Source organism: Coregonus lavaretus (genome assembly GCF_964263955.1).
Source record: "Coregonus lavaretus genome assembly, chromosome: 31".
Lineage (NCBI taxonomy): Eukaryota > Metazoa > Chordata > Actinopteri > Salmoniformes > Salmonidae > Coregonus > Coregonus lavaretus.
In genome coordinates this window covers 20,731,951-20,758,034 of record NC_140018.1, presented here as the reverse complement: position 1 = coordinate 20,758,034, position 26,084 = coordinate 20,731,951, and the positions used below count along the sequence as shown (strand labels likewise).

General features: G+C 44.1%; 1 protein-coding gene across 1 annotated transcript in view; it reads left to right on the top strand.

The window, feature by feature from the left end:
- The window catches only part of LOC311106995 (atypical kinase COQ8A, mitochondrial-like), a 43,564-nt gene that overhangs the window by 15,657 nt on the left and 1,823 nt on the right, over positions 1-26,084 (top strand). The window contains exons 3-14 of the mRNA XM_084149423.1: positions 4,621-5,016; positions 5,113-5,179; positions 12,521-12,583; positions 14,779-14,901; positions 18,047-18,132; positions 21,368-21,508; positions 22,181-22,262; positions 23,942-24,035; positions 25,051-25,192; positions 25,507-25,614; positions 25,815-25,880; positions 25,969-26,055. Of these exons, the coding sequence (XP_084005549.1) occupies positions 4,621-5,016; positions 5,113-5,179; positions 12,521-12,583; positions 14,779-14,901; positions 18,047-18,132; positions 21,368-21,508; positions 22,181-22,262; positions 23,942-24,035; positions 25,051-25,192; positions 25,507-25,614; positions 25,815-25,880; positions 25,969-26,055 (1,455 nt within the window). The remainder of the gene's footprint in view (positions 1-4,620; positions 5,017-5,112; positions 5,180-12,520; positions 12,584-14,778; positions 14,902-18,046; positions 18,133-21,367; positions 21,509-22,180; positions 22,263-23,941; positions 24,036-25,050; positions 25,193-25,506; positions 25,615-25,814; positions 25,881-25,968; positions 26,056-26,084) is intronic.

The following is a 26,084-nucleotide window of genomic DNA, read 5'->3' as shown; positions in this document are numbered from 1 at the left end:
GAACGACAGGGTGTTGTCCAGGGTCACGCCAAGGTTCTTTGCACTCTGGGAGGAGGACACAATGAAGTTGTCAACCGTGATGGTGAGATCATGGAGCGGGCAGTCCTTCACCGGGAGGAAGAGCAGCTCCGTCTTGCCGAGGTTCAGCTTGAGGTGGTGATTCGACATCCACACTGATATGTCTGCCAGACATGCAGAGATGCGATTCGCCACCTGGTTATCAGAAGGGGGAAAGGAGAAAATTAATTGTGTGTCGTCTGCGTAGCAATGATAGGAGAGACCATGTGAGGATATGACAGAGCCAAGTGACTTGGTGTATAGAGAGAATAGGAGAGGGCCTAGAACTGAGCCCTGGGGGACACCAGTGGTGAGAGCACGTAGTGCGGAGACAGATTCTCGCCACGCCACCTGGTAGGAGCGACCTGTCAGGTAGGACGCAATCCAAGAGTGAGCAGTGCCGGAGATGCCCAACTCGGAGAGGAGGATCTGATGGTTCACAGTATCAAAGGCAGCAGATAGGTCTAGAAGGATAAGAGGAGAGAGAGTTAGCTTTGGCAGTGCGGAGAGCCTCCATGACACAGAGAAGAGCAGTCTCAGTTGAATGACCAGTCTTGAAACCTGACTGGTTAGGATCAAGAAGGTAATTCTGAGAGAGATAGCAGGAGAGTTGGCTAGAGACGGCACGCTCAAGAGTTTTGGAGAGAAAAGAAAGAAGGGATACTGGTCTGTAGTTATTGACATCGGAGGGATCGAGTGTAGATTTTTTGTGGAGGGGTGCAACTCTCGCCCTCTTGAAGACGGAAGGGACATACAGTGGGGGGAAAAAAGTATTTAGTCAGCCACCAATTGTGCAAGTTCTCCCACTTAAAAAGATGAGAGGCCTGTAATTTTCATCATAGGTACACGTCAACTATGACAGACAAATTGAGAGAAAAAAATCCAGAAAATCACATTGTAGGATTTCTAATGAATCTATTTGCAAATTATGGTGGAAAATAAGTATTTGGTCACCTACAAACAAGCAAGATTTCTGACTCTCACAGACCTGTAACTTCTTCTTTAAGAGGCTCCTCTGTCCTCCACTCGTTACCTGTATTAATGGCACCTGTTTGAACTTGTTATCAGTATAAAAGACACCTGTCCACAACCTCAAACAGTCACACTCCAAACTCCACTATGGCCAAGACCAAAGAGCTGTCAAAGGACACCAGAAACAAAATTGTAGACCTGCACCAGGCTGGGAAGACTGAATCTGCAATAGGTAAGCAGCTTGGTTTGAAGAAATCAACTGTGGGAGCAATTATTAGGAAATGGAAGACATACAAGACCACTGATAATCTCCCTCGATCTGGGGCTCCACGCAAGATCTCACCCCGTGGGGTCAAAATGATCACAAGAACGGTGAGCAAAAATCCCAGAACCACACGGGGGACCTAGTGAATGACCTGCAGAGAGCTGGGACCAAAGTAACAAAGCCTACCATCAGTAACACACTACGCCGCCAGGGACTCAAATCCTGCAGTGCCAGACGTGTCCCCCTGCTTAAGCCAGTACATGTCCAGGCCCGTCTGAAGTTTGCTAGAGTGCATTTGGATGATCCAGAAGAGGATTGGGAGAATGTTATATGGTCAGATGAAACCAAAATAGAACTTTTTGGTAAAAACTCAACTCGTCGTGTTTGGAGGACAAAGAATGCTGAGTTGCATCCAAAGAACACCATACCTACTGTGAAGCATGGGGGTGGAAACATCATGCTTTGGGGCTGTTTTTCTGCAAAGGGACCAGGACGACTGATCCGTGTAAAGGAAAGAATGAATGGGGCAATGTATCGTGAGATTTTGAGTGAAAACCTCCTTCCATCAGCAAGGGCATTGAAGATGAAACGTGGCTGGGTCTTTCAGCATGACAATGATCCCAAACACACCGCCCAGGCAACGAAGGAGTGGCTTCGTAAGAAGCATTTCAAGGTCCTGGAGTGGCCTAGCCAGTCTCCAGATCTCAACCCCATAGAAAGTCTTTGGAGGGAGTTGAAAGTCTGTGTTGCCCAGCGACAGCCCCAAAACATCACTGCTCTAGAGGAGATCTGCATGGAGGAATGGGCCAAAATACCAGCAACAGTGTGTGAAAACCTTGTGAAGACTTACAGAAAACGTTTGACCTGTGTCATTGCCAACAAAGGGTATATAACAAAGTATTGAGAAACTTTTGTTATTGACCAAATACTTATTTTCCACCATAATTTGCAAATAAATTCATTAAAAATCCTACAATGTGATTTTCTGGAATTTGCACAATTGGTGGCTGACTAAATACTTTTTTCCCCCACTGTAGCCATCGGTCAAGGATGAGTTGATGAGCGAGGTGAGGTAAGGGAGAAGGTCTCCGGAAATGGTCTGGAGAAGAGAGGAGGGGATAGGGTCAAGCGGGCAGGTTGTTGGGCGGCCGGCCGTCACAAGTCGCAAGATTTCATCTGGAGAGAGAGGGGAGAAAGAAGTCAAAGCATAGGGTAGGGCAGTGTGAGCAGGACCAGCGGTGTCCTTTGACTTAATAAATGAGAATCGGATGTCGTCAACCTTCTTTTCAAAATGGTTGACGAAGTCATCCACAGAGGGGGAGGAGGAGGAGGATTCAGCAGGGAGGAGAAGGTGGCAAAGAGTTTCCTAGGGTTAGAGGCAGAGGCTTGAAATTTAGAGTGGTAGAAAGTGGCTTTAGCAGCAGAAACAGAGGAAGAGAATGTAGAGAGGAGGGAGTGAAAAGATGATAGGTCCGCAGGGAGTCTAGTTTTCCTCCATTTCCGCTCGGCTGCCTGGAGCCCTGTTCTGTGAGCTCGCAATGAGTCGTCAAGACACGGAGGGGAGGACCGAGCCAGGCGGGAGGATAGGGGACATAGAGAGTCAAAAGATGCAGAAAGGGAGGAGAGGAGGGCTGAGGAGGCAGAATCAGGAGACCGGAGGGAGAAGGATTTAGCAGAGGGAAGAGATGATAGGATGGAAGAGGAGAGAGTTGCGGGAGAGAGAGAGCGAAGGTTGCAACGGCGCATTACCATCTGAGTAGGGGCAGAGTGAGTAGTGTTGGAGGAGAGCGAGAGAGAAAAGGATACAAAGTAGTGGTCGGAGACTTGGAGGGGAGTTGCAGTGAGATTTAGTAGAAGAACAGCATCTAGTAAAGATGAGGTCAAGCGTATTGCCTGCCTTGTGAGTAGGGGGGGGACGGTGAGAGGGTGAGGTCAAAAGAGGAAAGGAGTGGAAAGAAGGAGGCAGAGAGAAATGAGTCGAAGGCAGACGTAGGGAGGTTAAAGTCACCCAGAACTGTGAGGGGTGAGCCATCCTCAGGAAAGGAACTTATCAAGGCGTCAAGCTCATTGATGAACTCTCCAAGGGAACCTGGAGGGCGATAAATGACAAGGATGTTAAGCTTGAATGGGCTAGTGACTGTGACAGCATGGAATTCAAATGAGGAGATAGACAGATGGGTCAGGGGGAAAAGAGAGAATGTCCACTTGGGAGAGATGAGGATTCCTGTGCCACCACCGCGCTGACCAGATGCTCTCGGGGTATGCGAGAACACATGATCAGACGAGGAAAGAGCAGTAGGAGTAGCAGTGTTTTCTGTAGTAATCCATGTTTCCGTCAGTGCCAAGAAGTCGAGAGACTGGAGGGTAGCATAGGCTGAGATGCCTTGTTGGCCGCAGAACGGCAGTTCCAGAGGCTGCCGGAGACCTGGAACTCCATGTGGGTCGTGCGCGCAGGGACCACCAGATTAGAGTGGTAGCAGCCACGCGGTGTGAAGCGTTTGTATGGCCTGTGCAGAGAGGAGAGAACAGGGATAGACAGACACATAGTTGACAGGCTACAGAAAAGGCTACAATAATGCAAAAGAGATCGGAATGAAATTAACTAAACATCTGCGGAAGCGAGAGAGCGGGGCCTCCCTCGACTAACTTCCGCAGAACAACTTGGCAGAACTGTCTTTGTTTCAGGGACAGTCTTCGTTTTGGGGACAGCTGCCGCTGAACAAAGAGGTTGTGCTAATACCACTAAGCTAATTGCCTAGCACAAGTGTAGCCACTCCCCCTCCTATTGAGTTGTAATCTGCAGAGAACAAAAGAAGTGGCTGGACCTGCGTCCAGTGTGAATGGGTAGCAATCACTTCTTAAGCAGACTGGGTAGCTTACTAACTATGACAGACAGACAGAACCAACACAGTTTACAAGTTAAAACAATTCTACTTACAGAATCAGTGTCAAATAGCTTCCTAGCCTTTCTTTGTGCCTAATTTAGTGTGAGCTCAACAAAAAATTGATTCATAGAGCTTTGTAATCTTATAATGGCTGCGTTACGGTCTGTACAGCTGACTGCAATTTGTTTTTACAGCGTAGGAATAGTCCAATAGTAGAGAACAAAGCCCCCACTAAGCATGGCCTGCTGTGGATGTAAAACAGTTTGACTTGAGGCAGATCAATAAGGTGGCCCTTAGTTAGGGCCAAGAGTTTTTCCTGACCGCATGACCTGACATGGAAAATATCTGGGAAAATATCTTCGGGCCATGAGTTTTTCCTGGTCAGGACAATCCAGCGAAACCACTCCACAGTTCCTCATTGACCTTCCATATCTGTTCCAGGAGTTTTGTGGGCAGCAGCAAAGTGTGTCTGATGACTTCCCAGCAGACATGGACAGCAAGTATGACTTCTCCGGAGCAGAGGGGAGCAGCATGGACCGTGGGGAACACGTAGGGTCAGGGTTCAGGGAAGAGGGACAAGGCTTCTCCTCAGAGGGGATGGGGACCACAGACCGAGCGACCTGCGGGACGTACAACGGCCAGGCCTCAGTCAAATCCAAGCTGTTTGAGGGCTACAAGAACCCCAACAGCCAGTTCTCAGGACAGATCCGTTCCTACCTATCCTATAGATCCTACCGCTCCTATCACCAGGATGGCTCGGGGGTTGGGGGCCTCACGGCCGAGGCCATGGAGAAGGCCAGAGAAGCCAAGAGGAATGAGAAACCACACAAACAAATGGTACGTCTACACATCTTCTCTCACTGTTACCTGTGTCTCAGAGATGTACTGTGTGTGTATGTTGTCTACCATTGTGTTGTTCTCTCTTTGTTGTAGCTCAGTGAAAGAGCACGAGAGAGAAAGGTACCAGTGACACGGTTAGGGAGACTGGCTAATTTTGGAGGTAAGGCTGTACGTTATTTTGATTTCTAATATGTTTTATTATTGCTGTGTATTTGAATTTGAAGTGCACAAAAGGCTACCATTACAAATGTCAAGTGTATTATATTATCTTTGGGTAGGGAAAGTACTGAAAATGTGATTGGATCAGTAAGATATCGCTGTTGATTACATTGCTATAAGTATTAAGAACTTGATCCTTTTAACTTGGGAATATTGATTTAGTGGCATCAACATAAGGCTCTAATGTCAAAAATAGCACTTTATTCTGTTTCTGGCTTGAGGTCACCTTTTGATCCCTCATTTCATCCAGACATTACATTAAAGGAAAAGTCTTATGCGACCGATCCACACAAGGCAAACGTACTCTTCTGCCAAAAATATTCAGTGACCACTATTGCTGTAACCAGTGTCAATATCTAGAAATAGAGCCTGTATTTCGGCCTATATATTTTTTTTACCCTATTATGTTACATTATGTCCCCTTCTCTCACTCAAGCCACCCGTGTACCAAAGTGTCCCACCCACATGCCCCTATGTTTCCTGTCTGTGTCTGCCTAACACAACCCTAGTGTACAAAACAGTGCCCGTCGGCTTATCCTCAACTTGATATATCTACTGCCTGTATGCTGCAGGCCAGTGGGTGAAAGGTGGCCTGTGTGTCTTCATCCTGTGAGTGAGTTGTCCTCTGAGACCTCTCCTCTCCCCTTGACGGCTGGAGGTTAATCTGCACTTTGACCAGTAGTAGGCCTGCAGAGCAGACTACAGATTAGCTATGTGGGAGTTCTTAACTAGTCAAGCCAGTCAACTGCTGCCTCCTCAGAGAAACACAGGCTGAGTTTACGCAGGCAGCTTCTTGGCAAAAGAGACGATCTGATTGTTCAAAAGACTATTAGTGAAAAAATATCTGAATTGGGCTGCCTGTGTAAATGCAGCCACAGAGAGGGAAGCCTCTCTACCCTTTTCAACCTGACCTGTACTACACTAGTTAAAGCTCCTGTTTGTTGCTGTGTGCAGGAGATATATTTTGATGGTTTTAGCAGGGTCTTTTGTTACCACAGGCTGTTTTGATATTTGGCCCCTTGATGACCTGTAGATACTGTGTGTGTGTGTGGAGAAGATAGGACACAATGAGCTGTCTGTCATGTAAGTGTTACCGGTCTCAGTCTGTAGCTGAGGTGGCCTGTAATAGTAAAAAGAACGGACACAAGTTTACGTCTGCAAAGTTCTGGCGCTTTCTTTATTCTGAAGAATGTTTTTTTTCTTCTCTTGTTTAATTGTCTATTTTCTTGTTCGTACTTTTTAAAACATTCACATCAAACAAGTGCACACTTTAAATTACACAACATAAATGCACTTTACCTGAAGCAGAATTTAAAAAAATTACTGTATGATTTCACATAAAAACCTAAATGTATTTCACGTTCATACAATAGAAACACTTATATATGAAGACAAAAATAACTGAATGTTTTTCTATATACCGCTACCAATATAGAAAACTGACAATACATTCAGCTTTAAGATAGTAGCACCTCCGTAAAATCGTCTCTCTCTCACTTGCACCCGCACTGTCTGTACTAAAAGTCCACGCTCCAGACTGAGCGTGCGCGGCCAGTTTACCAGCTCGTGAGCACAATTTTACACAAAACCAATAATAAGTGAAACAAACTCAGAAATCCCTAACAAATGGATTCTTTATAAAATCTCCTAGACAAAATCCAGTACAAGTAAGCTACTCAGTAAACAGTCTCTGTGACTTGTAAGTCGTTTTTACCTCAGCTAGCATCAAGCTAACATATACTCTCAACATATTGTAAATCACGTTCTTCTCTCACTCAGTTCGACACAAAACACCAAACCTTTCCTAATGTGATAATACCTTGACAAAGTTGTTAAATAGCATGTTATTGCATATTCTTTCGATATTATAACATTTGGAAGTTCTGTTACATACCTGTAATAGTAAAAAGAACGGACACAAGTTTACGTCTGCAAAGTTCTGGCACTTTCTTTATTCTGAAGAATGGTGCGCGCTGCTTTGCCAGAACTTGCTGTTTCTCCTACTACCACAGTGGAACAGCGCCATCTATTGGCCTGATGGACTACTAATGCTAAAGCATGTAGATATACAATTGAGATTAATTAAGACAAATGCATAAACAAATTGGTTTAATAATAATAAAGGGGTGTCTGTTTTAAGTGACTTTGTTTTTAACCCATTACACTCTCCCCTCTTTTTGATGACTCCTATAGTCAAGTCAATTTCTAGTCAGTGTCTAGCATGACCAGACAAGTGGTGTTCCTTTGTGCCAGTAACCTCCTTGTAAAACTGGATAAGTCATCATGTTTCCAGGCACCATGTAAGAATTGAGCACAAATGCGTTTGCTCCTTATGATTGGTATGTCGGTTGCCCCAGACTCTCATAGCTAAACATTTCTCTGGGCCTTCCAGTGCGCGTGGACCTTCTCACAGGTAAGTCTAACTTTCCATTGACCTCTGGCCGCTGTACTAGCACAACATCTTTAGATTTACAATTTTTAATTAATTAAGACAAATACATAAACAAATTGGTTAAAAAAAAATAATAAAGGGGTGTCTGTTTTTAGTGACTTTGTTTTCAACCCATTACATAAGCACAATGATATCTGAGCGTCCCACCACATCACCTTGCTCTGAGCCAGTGGCTGTGAACAGGATGAGGACAGAACGCTATAGCTGTAGGGCAGCAGAGGCTGACGGAGTCAGAGCTCATGTCATGACAGAGAAAGGTAGGGGGATTCATATGAGCAGCATCTCTAGCCGATATCTGGTCCTGGGTCCTGCTGATCTCTGGGACCTAGACTGATCGATGGCCTGCACTGCCCCAGCATGGGCCACCTGTCTCTCTGCCAGCATGCTGCACATTTTGTCCCTGTTTGGGAGGTGATCAGATCCATGCAGCGAGCCGATACACAAGTGAGAGCAAAGCCACTCAGGAGCAACTGTTTACTTTGGATTCATACATGTCCCTGACACCATTACAGGGCCAGCTCCGGCATTCTCTCTCTTTCATGGGAGGTTGGGGGCGGGGACAGTATTGACCAGTCAATACCGTCCTTCAGCTGGAAGTTAGGGTTGCCAGGTTTGGTGGCATTTGACTAATGTGAGTCTCAATAGACAGACATCTGCCAGTCCAGCACTCTGGAGCCCTATTGGTTTGCTCTCCCTCCCCAATATGACCACATCGCTCAGGGGAGTACCTAGTAGGACCCCCCAGGGCCCTCTCCTCCAGGGGAAAAGTGATGTGCTGTCCCCTGAGGATTGAACATAAATTGGTCTCATGTTGAGAGAGTTGCTGACCGGCTATCCAGTTCCTGATGTCGGTGTACCGATGCGAGGAAATACCTAGCCATGTATGTTTCCTGTTCTGTTCTCTCCTGGTTGTTATTCTGGGTTGGAACATGGATACATTAAATCAACATCATGTTCTCTGAGTTTCAGTTCTCTTTGACAGGTACACATGCTTCAGAATGCTTCCATGTAGAGCTGTTTGTTATTGTAGTCTTACCACGGAAGTTAGCATACCATGATGTTCAAAATGTGTCTAACCAGTACCCTGGTATTACTGTCATCTCCAAAACAAGCCATCTATTTCCCCCCCATAAACTCAATTCCCTATTTCTGTAAGTTGATATCCAGGTGAGCCAGCAGCTTGCTGGTATGTTGTGTCCCGCTGCTTTGTCCTAAACTAACTTGGGGGTGTGAAGCGGCGAGTGCTGTGTGTGACATTGTTCAGAACCCTTGACTTTTCTTCCACATTTTGTTACGTCAAAGCCTTATTCTAAAATTGATGAGGGAAAAAAAACAATCTACACACAATACCCCATAACAACAAAGCAAAAACAGTGTTTTTTAATACACTTTTGCAAATTTTTCCAAACGAAACACTGAAATATCACATTTACAAAAGTATTCAGACCCTTTACTCAGTACTTTGTTGAAGCACCTTTGGCAGTGATTACAGCCTCGAGTCCTCTTGGGTATGACGCTACAAGCTTGGCACACCTGTTTTTGGGGAGTTTCTCCCATTCTTCTCTGCAGATCCTCTCAAGCTCTGTCAGGTTGGATGGGGAGCGTTGCTGCACAGCTATTTTCAGGTCTCTCCAGAGATGTTCGATCAGGTTCAAGTTGGGCTCTGGCTGGGCCACTCAAGGACATTCAGAGACTTGTCCCGAAGCCACTCCTGTGTTGTCTTGGCTGTGTGCTTAGGGTCGTTGTCCTGTTGCAAGGGTGAACCTTCACCCCAGTCTGAAGTCCTGAGCGTTCTGGAGCAGGTTTTCATCAAGGATCTCTCTGTACTTTGATCCGTTCATCTTTCCCTCGATCCTGACCAGTCTCCCAGTCCCTGCCGCTGAAAAACATCCCCACAGCATGATGCTGCCACCACCATGCTTCACCGTAGGGATTGTGCCAGGTTTCCTCCAGACGTGACGCTTGGTATTCAGGCCAAAGAGTTCAATCTTGGTTTCATCAGACCAGAGAATCTTGTTTCTCATGGTCTGAGTCTTTAGGTGCCTTTTGGCAAACTCCATGCAGGCTTTCATGTGCCTTTTTACTGAGGAGAGGCTTCCGTCTGGCCACTCTACCATAAAGGCCTGATTGGTGGAGTGCTGCAAAGATGGTTGTCCTTCTGGAAGGTTCTCCACAGAGAAACTCTAGAGCTCTGTCAGAGTGACCATCAGGTTCTTTGTCACCTCCCTGACCAAGGCCCTTCTCCCCCGATTGCTCAAGATGAGTCTTGGTCATTCCAAACTTCTTACATTTAAGAATGATAGAGGCCACTGTGTTCTTGGGGACCTTCAATGCTGCAGAAATTTTTTGATACCCTTCCCCAGATCTGTGCCTCGACACTCCTGTCTCAGAGCTCTACGGACAATTCCTTCTACCTCATGGCTTGGTTTTTGCTCTGACATGCACTTTCTACTGTGGGACCTTATATAGACAGGTGTGTGCCTTTCCAAATCATGTCCAATCAATTGAATTTACCACAGGGGGACTCCAAGTTGTAGAAACATCTCAAGGATGATTCATGGGAATGGGATGCACCTGAGCTCAATTTCGAGTCTCATAGCAAAGGGTCTGAATAGTTATTTAAGTAAGGTATTTCTGTTTTTTGTTTTTTATAAATGTGCTGTTTTCGCTTTGTCATTATGGGGTATTGTGTGTAGATTGATGAGGAAAAACATTAATTTAATCAATTTTAGAATAAGGCTGTAACATAACAAAATGTGGAAAAAAAGTCAAGGGGTCTGAATACTTTCCGAATGCCCTGTACATGCCATGGAATGTGCTAGTTAGCTGTGATCTTAATTCTGTGCTGTAGATCTGGATTCCCCTCATATTCTCAGTACAGTGACACATTACTCTTCTGTGCCCAAATTCCTGTTTAGTGAAAAGTAGAGATCTATGGCAGAAATAACACCAAAGGGTAGATCCAGACAGTGTTGTAACTGCTCTGCTATCAATTCAACATGGAAGCAAAAGGGTGATTATTCAATGGCTACTGCCATAAAAAATAAAAACAGTGCTGCGGGAAAACAGTGCCCGACAGGCGGGGGCGAAGGACACATATTCCATAATGAATAATAAATTGCTAAATTAATGCATTATGTTAAAATGGGTCATAACTTCAGGACACTAAATTCTAATTGTAATCAGTCAGAAAATGTATTGATTGATCCAGAAGCGCATACAGTGCCTTCAGAAAGTATTTCTGCCACTGGCGTACTACACAAAACAATACCCCATAATGTCAAAGTGGAATTATGTTCATTGTTTTTATGACAAATTAATTAGAAATGATTAATTATTCTGATTCATGCTGAACGGCTTTCCATATCTGGGAAAGGATCCATATCAGGCAGCAGGTGAGCAAGTATCGGATATTGTTTCTGATCAGATGGCACGGCTGTACTAGGTGAAAGGAAGAACTGTTGCTGCGTTCTGCAACATGCTTGACTTGGCTGCTATCAACGCATGCGCGTTGTTCAAGCAGTGCATGAACAACACAATGAGCAGGAGAGACTTCATCATGAGTCTGGCACATGGGCTACGTGAGAGACCTATGATTCCATGCGAGCCATTGCGCGAGCCAAATTGCGCACAGCTCCCGGGGAGGAGAAACTGCAAGCTGGGCAGATGCACTCGGAACAGAACCCACGACACCCGTTTCAGCTGCAAGTGACTTGTTTGTGGGAAGTGTTGCAATCAAGTGAAAGTGACAAAGATTTGTGGTGACTGTTAGGACAAGGGAGAATGACTAAATGAGATCCAACTGTTGTGTGAAGACGCACACCATAGACCCTCACCATACGAGTGAGGCCACAAATAATGTGACCAATTACTGACAATAATATTTTTTTAAATTCACCGCTGTCATATCAACACTTATATTCATTATAATACCATTATTGCTTTTGTGCTGATTTTCACTATTCACAAGCACGCTTGGAGCCTATACTGATGTTTAGGCTACTGATATCTTCTGAAATTTTATTAATTGACCGCGTGTCTTGCTCAGGTATTTTTATTTGTTTTGTTATAAAAAATAGGCTTTACTGTGTTTCAATACACATGCTTTTTGTTTCATAGTTGTAATAAAGGCACTCCACGAATATAATGGATTTTTAAATTAATTCTGTGTTACTGGTTTTTTGTTTTTACATATAGCCCACAGTAACAAACTAATGAAAATGTTATGTTCTTTCAAATATTTACATTTTATATTCTGTTACCTAACACCTTTTATAAACACAACCAAATGACATTTGTACCAAGCGGTCCAATGAGGCCTTTCTAATTAAATGTATTTATTAGACTGGTGGCTATTGGTAGTCCTCGAGGCCCAGCTATTCTTTAGGTAAAGTCAGGGACAGGTGGGTTCAAGGTTTTTATTGAAATGAAGTTAAATGTAACTGAAAGACTGAACTGAACTACATCTGTGTCTTAAATAGACTAGAGTGGCATAAATGACTGTTCCTAGAGCTAGCAGGAACTGATTTGACCTGACTGATGTGTCATGGGGAAAGCAAAAGGCTGGGGGAAGCAATTTACCCAATGGGCTGTACTGTACAATATTGTAATAGATTTTGGAGGGCACAATAATCTGAACGTTGTAGATAGAAAGGTATAGAGCTGGCACGATTCCTTACGCTTCATGACAGAGAACCATGTCTGTTCTACACAATATATTTCTATCTGAACGTTCCATAACGTTGTACCCTACTGAACAACCCAGAGCTTAACATCATGTTATGACAGGATGTGGTGTTTGATTGTTTACACTGTGTTGTGTCCTCACAGGTCTGGCTGTAGGACTGGGTTTCGGAGCACTGGCTGAGGTAGCCATGAAGAGTATGAGGCCAAGTGAGGATAACGATAACTGTTTACCATAAACTGTTTCCTACGGTAACTGGAAGCGGGTTTATGTTTGACATTACGTGTACATGCATGCATACTAGACACTTACCCAGATGTAACATGCACGCAATGCCCCTTTGACATTTCTCGCAGGATTTAACCAGTCTAGGAATGACATTGTAACCTTTCATTTGCATGCAATGGACAAGGGCATGATATGATGATGAACCTATACAGACATGCAGAGAGGCATAATAATTAATATCAAAATCAATCATTTGTCACTCAGCGTAGCTAAACACACTAGGCTATAGTTCATAGACTGCTATAGTTAGGCTCAATTGAGGTGTGTGGTCTTAGCGCTTACAAAGGGCCCTTAATGAAAGGCTGTGCTCTGTTAGGGTTTCTAAAATCGTCCCTGGGCCCCCCAGCACTACACAGCTGATTCAAATAATCAAAGCTTGATGATAAGTTGGTTATTTGAATCAGCTGTGTAGTGCTAGGGCAAAAACCAAAATGTGCACCCAGGGGGGCCCCAGGACCGAGTTTGGGGGAAACCCTGCGCTATGTTACACAAGGCCTGCTGTAACTCACAGAGGACAGGTGAGGTCTCCAGCAGTCTTTAACGCCTGGGCCTGCAGCTGTCGGGAGAAGAATTGGAACAGGCTGTTTATTGAGCTGACCTTTCCAGCGCACTCTTAAATTAGTCTTCCGCCATGCCACGGTTGGACCGCTGGAGGTGGTGTGGCAGTCTAATCCAGTGCCGGGGAGATGGGGACATTATACAGCTATTCACAGAGCCATTTTCTCCTTAATACCCTGGAAGAGAGACAAGTACATTGAATCTAGGGCTTTGAATGGAGATCAAACTTTAATCCATGGATCAGAAATGATTGATAAGTTAATAAATCAATCTTTAGTCATAGATTGTATACAAGTACACATCCATTATCAAATGAGCACAATTGCTGCACAATACAGAGTGAGTGTAGTGGTAGAGTATAGTTTGTCATCAGAGCAGATCTACTGGGGGAGACTTTGGTCTACTCTTCCAGTGCACTGTGCTCTGATGTAATGGTAATCAAGACTGTCCTGGGGGATATAGTAGTGTGCCTGAGGTCATCTTGGAGCAAGATACCTTAAGTCCTTTTTAAATCTCCTTCTGCTCCTAAAGCCTTAGTATGCACTGCTCTGGCTCCTGATGTCAGTGTGGCCCACTGACACACATTCTCCCCCTCACTCCACCTGGGCTGCCTGGCAGGTGGGCCTCTTTCTCTGCTGGAGGGTGTCTGAGGGCTTCAAACCGGACCGACTGGTGCTGCTACACAAAGCACTACCTAGAACAGGGCTGCCCAATTCGGGTCCTGGAGGGCCGAAACACTTCCTCCAAATCAGAGACTAATTCAGACCTGGGACACCAGGTGTGTGCAGTTAACTACCAGGTAGAAACAAAAAAACGAAGACTTTCGGCCCTCCAGGATCGGAATTGGGCAGCACTGACTTAGAGAGAGAAGAGATTCCTAGTCTGATTGTTTAGCTCACTGGTTTATGAAAATGCCTAGTTTTGAAAAGAAATGTTTTGTTAAATGTCTAGAATGTGGGTAGGCTTTAAGCTGATTTGTGTCCAGGCTGTGCCCTGGTGTAACTTCATCCAGGGAGGAGGGAGGGAGGAGTAAGGTGATCCCCAGTGTAGACGCCACACGTGGAGCCTAATGAGTTAATCAGAGACTACGCTTCACCAACAGACCCAGGAATATAGAGCACATACACACTGACGTACACACCCCACATGGACTGAACACACTACAGTATAGCCAGCAAAGACATTCACACGTCAGGCCTCAGCGGTCTTCTAGTAAACACGTTTTAGTTTTTTTTTATGGGAATGGGGTGCTCTAGACAGGATGTGAGGAAGAGAGCTGGTGTTCTATACCATGTGTTGAGAGTGTCAATAGCGTGGTCAGGAATTATCATATCAATGCTTTGACTTAACAGCTGGCCACCTTTACCTCAAATGATCCCAACTTCGAGTTGCAGTTACATATCATTTATTAAAGAGTTATCTCCCTTAAGCCATACCTGTACTACCTATCCACTAAAGCCATGAGATTCAACATTAGTTCACCTCTCGCCAGGAAAATCACATTTTCCATGCCAACCTCAGAGTATAGCATAGAGCTGACTGTTATTTCTCCCCTCAGCTGACAAGACTGTTCTGGACTCCAGTCCGTTCCTATCAGAGGCTAACGCAGAGCGGATCGTCAGGACACTGTGTAAGGTCCGTGGCGCTGCACTCAAACTGGGACAGATGCTCAGCATTCAAGGTGAGAACTGGCTTACTTTGGGATCCTTATTGTAATACACACCTCCAGTAGCACCTTCTCTGTTCTCAAAACATTGTCTCTCTTTTCGACCCCAGTCACCCCTCTATGCTGCTCTGTTCCCTATGGTTATTTGTTGTGTGTGTGTGTTTGTGTCTTTGCCATACCGTCTTTTTACTGCCCACTTCAGCAATGTCTACTGTGCTGCAGCATGGCAGGTGTCACGGTTTCGGCCGAGGCTGCCTCTCTTCCTTGCTCGGGCAGGCTTCGGCGGTCGTCGTCTCCGGAGTACTAGCTGCCACCGTTGTATGTTTCGATGTTCGTTTGGTTTTGTCTTGATGTTGTACACCTGTTATCGTTTAGCGTTCATTATTGTCCTATAAGTTCTCGTTGTGTTTGTCATGTGTTGTGTGTGATTGAACTTGCTGTCGTGTATGTCTGTGCTTCGTTCTCTCCTCTGTGTTGGAGAGGTTCTCGCACGTGTTTGTGCGTTATTGTTATTTTGTTTGATTTTACGCCTGTGTGCGTAATCGCTCGTATTCCAAGCTCTTTTGACTCGTTTTGAGTTTTGGTTCACTAAAGTCTATTGGACTAAGTTCCTGCGTCCTGCGCTTGATTCCTGCACCACACCTTCACAGCACACCTTCTGACAGCAGGCTTCATGACCCTTTCCCCTAGTGTCAGGGAAGCCATGAGTCATCTCCATAACCTCCACTGGGCTGATACTGTGAGGCTTTCCTCCAGCCTCTGTAGATGACTATGTGACAGAGACAGGAGTTATTTCTGTCCCTCTCCCACCTTACTGGCATCTATTCATGCATCACCTAGTTCACCTCAGGTTGGGTCACAACAACACACAGCACTTTTATTTCAAATGCCCATCCTTAATTCCCAACTGCTCCAGCTAGCTGGTATTCAGCGTCACAGGGCACAGCATAAGATTAATGCAACTCAATGCACTGGCATTCTCCTGCCATTGTCATGTCAGTTGTGTGACACATACCACATGTACTACTGAGGGACAGCAACAGCCAAGGCATAGCCAGGGTTCAAAATAAGCCACCAGCCATGACAGAACTGCAACCTTTGAGTTTTGAAGTGGCCGGTCTATACCAAAGCTCCATAATCGCTGCTTGTTAGAAAACAACTGATATTTCCCTATGTAAACAGAGGTGACTAAGCTAGTGTCCTCTACTGTTTTTAGACAAAACTGTTTTTCAAACTGGCTTGGTATTCTAGGAAGGTGTTGCATACAGGTAGGTCTTAACTGTATACAGAAGCTCAGTAATAGATTTAGTAGTAGAATTTCAGTAGTTATTGTCGTCAACCTGGGACATACACTACCGGTCAAACGTTTTAGAACACCTACTCATTCAAGGGTTTTTCTTTATTTTTACTATTTTCTACATTGTAGAATAACAGTGAAGACATCAAAACTATGAAATAACACATATGGAATCATGTAGTAACCAAAAAAATATATATTTGAGATTCTTAAAATAGCCACCCTTTGCCTTGATGACAGCTTTGCACACTCTTGGCATTCTCTCAACCAGCTTCACCTGGAATGCTTTTCCAACAGTCTTGAAGGAGTTCCCACATACACTGAGCACTTGTTGGCTGCTTTTCCTTCACTCTGTGGTCCGACTCTGCGATACAAGTCAATGTTAGGATGGTGTTCTTAATGTTTCGTACACTGTGTACATTACACTTATCCTTACAACGCAATAACTTGGAGACACCAGTTAGACCCCTCACTCAAACCCTTGTATACATTCTTATTATGTTACTGAATGTATCCAGAGTATTTGCATGGTTTCGTTATTGACAAATGCTGCGAAATGTACAGTAAATGTGAAATGCACATGAAATCAACAGTGTAATGTTTGGATTCACTCTTGTCAGATTAACTGTTTTGTCCTCACCTTTGGTCTGATAATTTCCTCATGAACTCCAAAGGGTTCTCTTTAAATTGCTACCATGGCCATGCATATGCTTTTCATATTTATTCTGTTAGATGTGTAGTTCCTACATGCATAATCTATGAGCAGAATTACTTTCTTACCTCAATTACCCACGAAATCCCTAGTTTGAAAGTGACTGTTTTTCTGTACGCTGTGCTTCGTCATTTTCCCCAACATGGGCCAGCCCCCTAGCAATTCGAGTTCTAGCCAATGAGCTTCAGCCCCTCGCCATTTGAGTGACAGCTAGCAAGATGCACACTCAGCAGAGCGGAAGAGACCACAATGACGTGGTACACATCTGCACATATGTGACGCGTATGCAATTTTCGGGGACCACTTTTGGCTACGTTCAGAACGACTGGCTAAAAAGTATACAAAAGTAACAGAATCTCTTTAATGATTGGCTCAATGGCTGTCTAATCATAACAGATACATGTGTCTGTTCCTCAGACAAGTCAAGATAAACATCCGTAATTTAAAGTAAGACAGGTAAAATCACCACTTAGGTAATTCTCAGTTCAGAAAACAGGCCGATGGATGTGATTCAGAGAATAGATTTTTGTTCTGCCGAACTAAGCCTAAATACTGAGTAAAGTCACCCTCACTCACAATCAGCCGGATCGGGCAGGAATCTCTTCCTCTGACCTCTGTGTTTTTTTTGGGTCGAGTTAATGTGTTTTCCTGCCGTTCTCCTCCGGTGCTTTTTCCCACTTGTTGTCGGAATGTTTATACTGTTGTAGATCTTACCCACAATGCCCTGCAGCGCAGCTCACACCGCTTTGTTTTGGTTAACATGCACAGACATCGCTGTTGCTATAACAAATCTGAGGGACCTTTTACGGCATTACCAGCTTCAGTTATGTGAAGGTGGTTGCTGTGCCAAACGTCTTGGCCTCCCAGAGACATTTAGTGAACACTGGCAAGGACCTGTGAACTGTGAAGAACTCTATCTAAATTCCCAGAGGTTCCAATGGCTTAGATTTTATTTATATTGATTGGTCATTTTGAACTGAACAAGATTGATTAAGACCTGTAATTTCCTTTCCTGTGTTGGTGCATAGTGTAATGCACAGGTTGACAGACAGGAACAAGACAGCTTGTCTCCTCATGTTTTGTTTTGACTGTTGTGCGTCAATCAGCCTGATCAGTCATTCACCTCCATCTCCCGCTCTTCTGTGTTTCAGATGATGCCTTCATCAACCCCCAGCTGGCCAAGATATTTGAGCGTGTGAGACAGAGTGCAGACTTCATGCCCATCAAGCAGATGACGGTAATGTCTCACCTTTAATAACCTGCCCTTAAGTACCCTCGTCACTAGCCCTTTAGCCCCTGGCTATAAAGGGGAGTACTAGAAAACAAATGAGTACCAAGCTGCTCTTTTGAGTCATGAATTAGTCAGTCAGTCAGTCCGTCATGACGACAATGAAAGTGAATAAAGATACCTATCAGATCTGTTGTAACCCCAGTCTTCTAATAAGTGTCGTGACGTAACTTACTTGAATGTATGACTGTTATTTATCGAATCACCTAACTATGTTTAATTGTCACTCGATTAAATTAATAATGTAACAATGAACTCATCAGGAATTTGGGGCACCACGGAAGAAATTGTTTAACGAGTTACCATCTCCCGAATGAAACTCTTAGAAGATATATATGTTATATATCGATAAATCACTTATCAAATAATTACCTCTTATCAGTCTCATTCTGAACGTCGCATAATCCTTGAACCTGCAAGAACCCTAACCTTATTGATGAATCAGCAATAAACAAATTGGCTTAATTATTTATTAACTAACTAAATAATAACACAATACAAACACACACACAGGTTATTGATTACTAATGTAATACAATGAAAACAAACAATAGCATGAATGCTTGGGTAGAAGGAGGGTCTGAGTGGAAGGCAGAGACAGATTCAAACTATTGTGGTTACTTTGGAAAATACGCTACACAAATGCTTAAAACCCCACTAAATGCTCATTTGGATTAGAAATGCAACATGTATTTATGTGTAGCTGTCCTCCATAGTTGAGTTGATGATGTAGGACTCTGGTTTGCCCACCAGAGATCCCAATGTCCTTGGTAGAGTTTCTGGTCGTAGTTGTGGTTAGAATGGATACTTGTCAGAGAGGGATTGTCCTTTCCAACTCCTGTCTTTAGTGAAAGTTCTCTAGACGACTATACATGCCAGCTGCAGACTGAGATGATAAGGTCTAGTGCATTGTCTTCTTCACCTCGTGTAGAGGTTGAGAGTTTCAGAATTTCTCAATTTCAACGTCTGACGTTTTCTGGTCTAACCATTTTATAACGTTTAGCTCAAGCTTCACGTCTGCTGGTCTTGTAGAGTGTCAACCCTTTTAAGCCTTGGGCTTCCTGGTCTAATGTTAAAATGTTTTTCAAGGCTTTTTATGCACTCGGGGTAAAAGGGGCGTTCCATCATGTTTGTGCTCATCTGGGCGTGGCCACTGACTGAGAACAAATCAATATGGAAAACAATAATCTCATCTAGAATGCTATAATCACATTGTTATCTTCACAAAAGTAGTATTATACTTATTATACATTCGTTTTATACAACAATTAGATGTAAACCTCATAACTGGGAAGTGTACACCCCCAGAGATACAGTTATGTTGTTCCACCGTCTTTAATGACATCACAACATAAACTCAGCAAAAAAAGAAACATCCTCTCACTGTCAACTGCGTTTATTTTCATATATTTGTATGAACATAACAAGATTCAACAACTGAGACATAAACTGAACAAGTTCCACAGACATGTGACTAACAGAAATTGAATAATGTGTCCCTGAACAAAGGGGGGGTCAATATCAGTCAGTATCTGGTGTGGCCACCAGCTGCATTAAGTACTGCAGTGCATCTCCTCCACATGGACTGCACCAGATTTGCCAGTTCTTGCTGTGAGATTTTACCCCACTCTTCCATCAAGGCACCTGCAAGTTCCCTGACATTTCTGGGGGGAATGGCCCTAGCCCTCACCCTCCGATCCAACAGGTCCCAGACGTGCTCAATGGGATTGAAATCCGGGCTCTTCGCTGGCCATGGCAGAACACTTACATTCCTGTCTTGCAGGAAATCATGCACAGAATGAGCAGTATGGCTGGTGGCATTGTCATGCTGGAGGGTCATGTCAGGATGAGCCTGCAAGAAGGGTACCACATGAGGGAGGAGGATGTCATCCCTGTAACGCACAGCGTTGAGATTGTCTGCAATGACAACAAGCTCAGTCCGATGATGCTGTGACACACCGCCCCAGACCATGACGGACCCTCCACCTCCAAATCGATCCCGCTCCAGAGTACAGGCCTCGGTGTAACGCTCATTCCTTCGACGCTAAACGCAAATCCGACATCACCCCTGGTGAGACAAAACCACAACTCGTCAGTGAAGAGCACTTTTTGCCAGTCCTGTCTGGTCCAGCGATGGTGGGTTTGTGCCCATAGGCGAAGTTGTTGCCGGCGATGTCTTACAACAGGCCTACAAGCCCTCAGTCCAGCCTCTCTCAGCCTATTGCGGACAGCCTGAGCACTGATGGAGGGATTGTGCGTTCCTGGTGTAACTCGGGCAGTTGTTGTTGCCATCCTGTACCAGTCCCGCAGGTGTGATGTTCGGATGTACTGATCCTGTGCAGGTGTTGTTACACGTGTTCTGCCACTGCGAGGACGATCAGCTGTCCGTCCTGTCTCCCTGTAGCACTGTCTTAGGCGTCTCACAGTACGGACATTGCAATTTATTGCCCTGGCCACATCTGCAGTCCTCATGCCTCCTTGCAGCAAGCCTAAGGCACGTTTACGCAGATGAGCAGGGACCCTGGGCATCTTTCTTTTGGTGTTTTTTGGAGTCAGTAGAAAGGCCTCTTTAGTGTCCTAAGTTTTCATAACTGTGACCTTAATTGCCTACCATCTGTAAGCTGTTAGTGTCTTAACGACCGTTCCACAGGTGCATGTTCATTAATTGTTTATGGTTCATTGAACAAGCATGGGAAGCAGTGTTTAAACCCTTTACAATGAAGATCTGTGAAGTTATTTGTTTTTTTACGAATTATCTTTGAAAGACCGGGTCCTGAAGAAAAAGGGACATTTCTTTTTTTGCTGAGTTTAGTAACGAATTTGACATGATTGTTCTTTAAGTCCCTACCGACCATTTCCCACATTATTTTATACAAATGTTGTTTCATTATCCACTTTTGGATGTTGGAGTCTTGGCAGGAAGACTTCCTTTGTTAAAAGGTTTTTTTTCTCCCAATACTTCATGGCAAGGAAGAGCGAGTGGTATTTACGACCGGTCATAAAACTGGCCCCGGGAAAGGGGGTGTTCAAACCTTTGCCTAGCCGGCATGTTTGATCCTCAACCCATGAGGGCAAGTCATGACATAAGGTACCATCGTTGAAGGCTATAAGCCCATCGCAGTGATACCTAATGGCAGCTCCCTCAACAGTGTATCTGTGTGTATGTGTCCTTTTCCCTGTGTAGAAATCCATCAACAACGACCTTGGCCCTAACTGGAGGGACAAGCTGGATTCGTTTGAGGAGCGGCCGTTTGCTGCGGCCTCCATCGGACAGGTCCATCTGGCTAAGATGAAGGATGGCAGGGAGGTGGCCATGAAGATCCAGGTGAGATGGAGACCTGGGAGTTATTCAGCAGGATGCAGTGTTCTACACGATGACAGACCAATATATTTCTATATCTGAACATTCTGTAATGTTGCACCCTCCTGAACAAACCTCTGGTATGAGTAGGAGTTCAGTTACATCACAGTATAGGTATTTTATATCCTCTGTTTTTACATTAAAGGCCTCATCTGCTACAGTGATGTAATAGTCCAAAGTGTAGAAATTACCGATGTTGAATGAGAGAGAACTAATGTCAGCAATGACCACAAGCATTAGCTCCACAATCTGATTGTTTTTCTGCTGTTCTCATGGCTCCATTTAAGGCAATGCTCGTCTTTCCTTGAAGAGATAAAAGAAGTCTGTAGCTTTTATTCATGACCTTTTGAAGCACATGGGAATGTGTTGTGTATCAACTCCATATTGTTTATCTTAAAATACTTTAGAGTAAGCTCTGTTGTCATAAACTGTAGAGATTTATCTCCAAATTGTATATAGACATGGCTCTTAGTGCTTTTCAGAAGTTTAAATTACCGTCTCCATTTCCCTCATTATGGCAGTGTTTTGTTTTCACGTCAGAGCTTGTCGTCAGGGCTGGTTTTTGGTGTCAGAGTCAAACTGGTAAACACGGTTGTTTTGTCATGCTGTTTCTCCTGCTCCGTTTGTCCCATGCAGTACCCCGGAGTGGCTAAAAGCATCGACAGTGACGTCAACAACCTGATGACTCTCCTCACCATGAGCAACGCACTGCCTGAAGGTGACTATCCCTGAACGGATTTCAGATTTGTTTTGTAGAATTCAATTTTTTATTTTATGGTTTTTATTTGTAGCATGACGTAGTAATCACATTTATGACCTAGCGTAAATCACACATGCAGCACAACATAACGTGGAGAATATACTGCCCCCCTCCCTGTAAGCACACACTCTGATCCTGCCCTGATCCTGTTCGCACACACATACAGGACTCTATTTTAACAACCCTAACGCAATGGTAAATCTAAGAGCAGGCGGTAGCGCAATAGGTTCGGGGTGTGTCAGAAATATTTTTGCTATTTTCACAACCAGAATTATGGAAGCAGTAGCTGGCGGTGGCGGCGAAATGACTGGGTTTTGATGAATAAACAAGTTGAAGGCGTGTTGAGGCTTGACCCCTCACTGGCCAATCAGAACGTACTCCATGGCTAAATATGTGGTTGCTTCAAGTCGTGTACTTACGGTCTTTTATGTATTACGTTGTCATCGACTCCAATTCGAATGTTAGTCCATTATAGCCTAGTTTGTTAAATAGCCTACAGAAACAAAATATAAAAATCTAGCCTTATCCCATATTTGCTAAATATGCATGGCTTAAATATGGGAATATATTGTTAACATAGCATTCGCACTGACATGGGCCTACTGTATTATGCATTATGTCTGAGCCATGGGCATGCCAAACGTTGTCAATAAGCAAGATTAAATTCCCTATTGATAAGACCTAAAAAGACAGTTAATCATTTGAATCAAATTCTAATAAAATTAAACAACAAATAGGCTTTGTCTAAATACTGTTACAGTTACCATAATTGCTCCCCGTGGGCATATTAGACCTAAGACAATGTAGACTATAGAGGGTTTAACGCACATCCAAACTTTTCACAGGAGCTGGAAAAATATCCAATATAAAGAGAAAGGGGGAATGTCCATTCACCATTACTGCTCCCCCAAATATATGTAGCTATAGCCTACCATCGCCGTTGATATGACCGTGAAAGGTAAACAAAAAAACGGGCAAACATAGTCTACAAGCGGATTCAGCACCACAGACAGCGATCGGATTTCCCGCAATTTGACAGTTAGGTCCAACAGAGGAAAGTTGAAGATGCATAAAATAAGAAGGTTCACGAAAAACAATAAGAAGTATTTTTAAACATTGGTGATGGACATAAGACTACTATGTGCACCTCCGCTGGTAAAAATCAATGCCATAACATATTGTGTTACCGCTAAGACCAGCTTTCGGTCCTTCTTAAATATCCCTAGTTGCGCAGACTTATATTGGCACACGTTTTTAAGGACACACCTCAAATATTTCCCCACCTCAGCGCAAGCAAACTGATGTTAGACAGGTAAATTGCAGAACCTGGTGTAAGGGGTGGAAAATGCCAGTGCGCCACTTTTTACATGACGAAATTATAAACTAACGTGCGTTTGACACTTGTGCCTCCTTACCGCCAGACGAAAATAGAGCCCACAATGTCATAGATAGCAGAGTCACCCAGCAGATGATCAATGATGGTGTCCAATACCCATCAGTCTGGGCCTCCACTGAGTCTGTACTCTGGGAATGATCCAAGCACACATCCCTCTCTACATGAGACCTCAGTCAACCATAATCAATCTGTTTCTCTGTCTCTCTCTCGCTCTTTCTCCCTCTGTTAACATCTTGTGCAGGTCTCTTCCCTGAGCATCTGATTGAGGTGATGAGCAGAGAGCTGGCACTGGAATGTGATTACATAAGAGAGGCCAAATGTGCCAAGAAATTCCAGTGAGTGATCAAAACACCTGATGAGCTTCCTCTTAAAGACCACCTCCCCATAACTACTTTCATCATCTAATCGTCACTGCAAGCTCCAGAAATGAAATAAAGGGGGAAAGATTGCTTTATCTTTTGGATGAAGTTGGATGTAGCCAAGCAATAGGAATTTGTGATGCCTCAAGCTGTGGCTTTTTATTGAGCACTTAGTAAATACATCTCTCCCAAGGGGGCCAAGGTAAATCTCTTAAACACAGTGCCTTTTCTAGATCATGGTGGGAGGACACCACAACATATCATTGTATGACTCCAGATCAGGAAATGTACTGTAGCCTGTAGGGTCTAAGAATAGCCACTCTAGCCCTCTGGGGAGCGTTGGGTTTGATGACTTGATATAAATGTGCACCATTCGCCTGCAGCCAGCATTTAAATATAGCTGATCTGGACATAATACAAGAAGACAACAAGCACCCCCTCCCCATGCCATCTCCTCATGCCCCCCCGTCCCCGCGCCATCATCCCCGGGTCTGTTGACAGGAAGGCAGGGTGAGAGATATGGTTTATGTCCAGAGAGGAGGCTCCTGTTACACACGGTACGCACCAGCTGTGGATGACATGCTTTTTCACCTTGACCATGGCCGGTGACACGCTCCCTTCTATACATGTTCATACAGTATGTGGTTCCCCCTTCCATTAAACAGGGATTTCTACAGCCCCAAGCACATGGAGTTAGAGTGTAGACATTGGAGGATTATTTGAGGGATTGTGGAGATGCAATTAGTTTTTGTTGAGGTCACTCACTGATAAATCTGTGGAGTTTGAAGAGAAGATCATACCGCGTTATTTTAAGTTCATACAGTAACATAATGCTATTTGAAAAGAATGGAAATATCCTGTGAACTGTCATGACATAAATAATGTACATATACTCCCATTTAATCTTAAGTGCTGAGTTGTCCAGCTATAGTTTTCAGAGCTGTGTGTTGTGGTGTTCAGGCGTCTGATGAGTATTATGTGATTGGTACAGGGAGCTGCTGAAAGACCACCCGTTCTTCTACGTACCAGACGTAATAGACGAGCTGAGCAGCAACGCCGTCCTCACCACAGAGCTGGTCCCCGGCTTCCCTCTGGACCAGGCTGAACAACTCTCCCAGGAACTCAAAAACGAGGTCAGTATATGCTGCAACTGTGTTCAATAACAAATACATTAACAAAGGCCACCATTGTGTATTTTGGTACTTACTACATACTTACTTATTGTACATTGTGTAAATGTGGATTTTGATGTGTGTTTTCTGCTTGCCAAGCTTGATTTGATGTGTAAAACAAACGCCACTACAACAACCTAATTTCTGTCACCTCACCCACCAAAACACCTGCTACAGTGTATTACTGCCACTTGGTGGTGAAATTGCAGACTGAAAGATGTGTGATCTTTAAGTATCTTTCTCTCTCTCTGCCTCTGTCTCTATGTGTGTGTCAGATCTGTGAGAATATCCTGAAACTTTGTTTAAGGGAGCTGTTTGAGTTCAGATACATGCAGACTGACCCCAACTGGTCCAACTTCTTCTACGACCCACAGACACACAGAGTGAGTCTGCCTTTTAACTCTTGTTATCAACTTCATCATTAGTCCTGTAACTAATTTTGATGACCTTCCTAAAGGTTGTCTCTGTTTAAATGGATCTTCCGTCTTCTTGGTGTCTTCTGTAGAGCATGCTAATCCTATACAGTAGCACGATGTTGCTGAATGCTTAGAATGACTAAACATTACTACTGTTCCATCCATAGGTTGCGTTGTTGGATTTCGGAGCCACAAGAGGATTTAGTGAGGACTTCACTGACATTTACATTGAGGTAAGATATTAGACTTTATCCCACAACAAAACATAACAGATCAAAATGATTTATTCGATGTGTGTGGCGTTCATTGTGTTTTAATCAGCTCATCAAGTCAGCAGCAGAGGGAGACAGAGAGGGGGTTCGGAAGAGATCAGTAGACATGAAGTTCCTCACAGGTTATGAGTCAAAGGTGAGTCACATCATTCGTTCTGAACATAT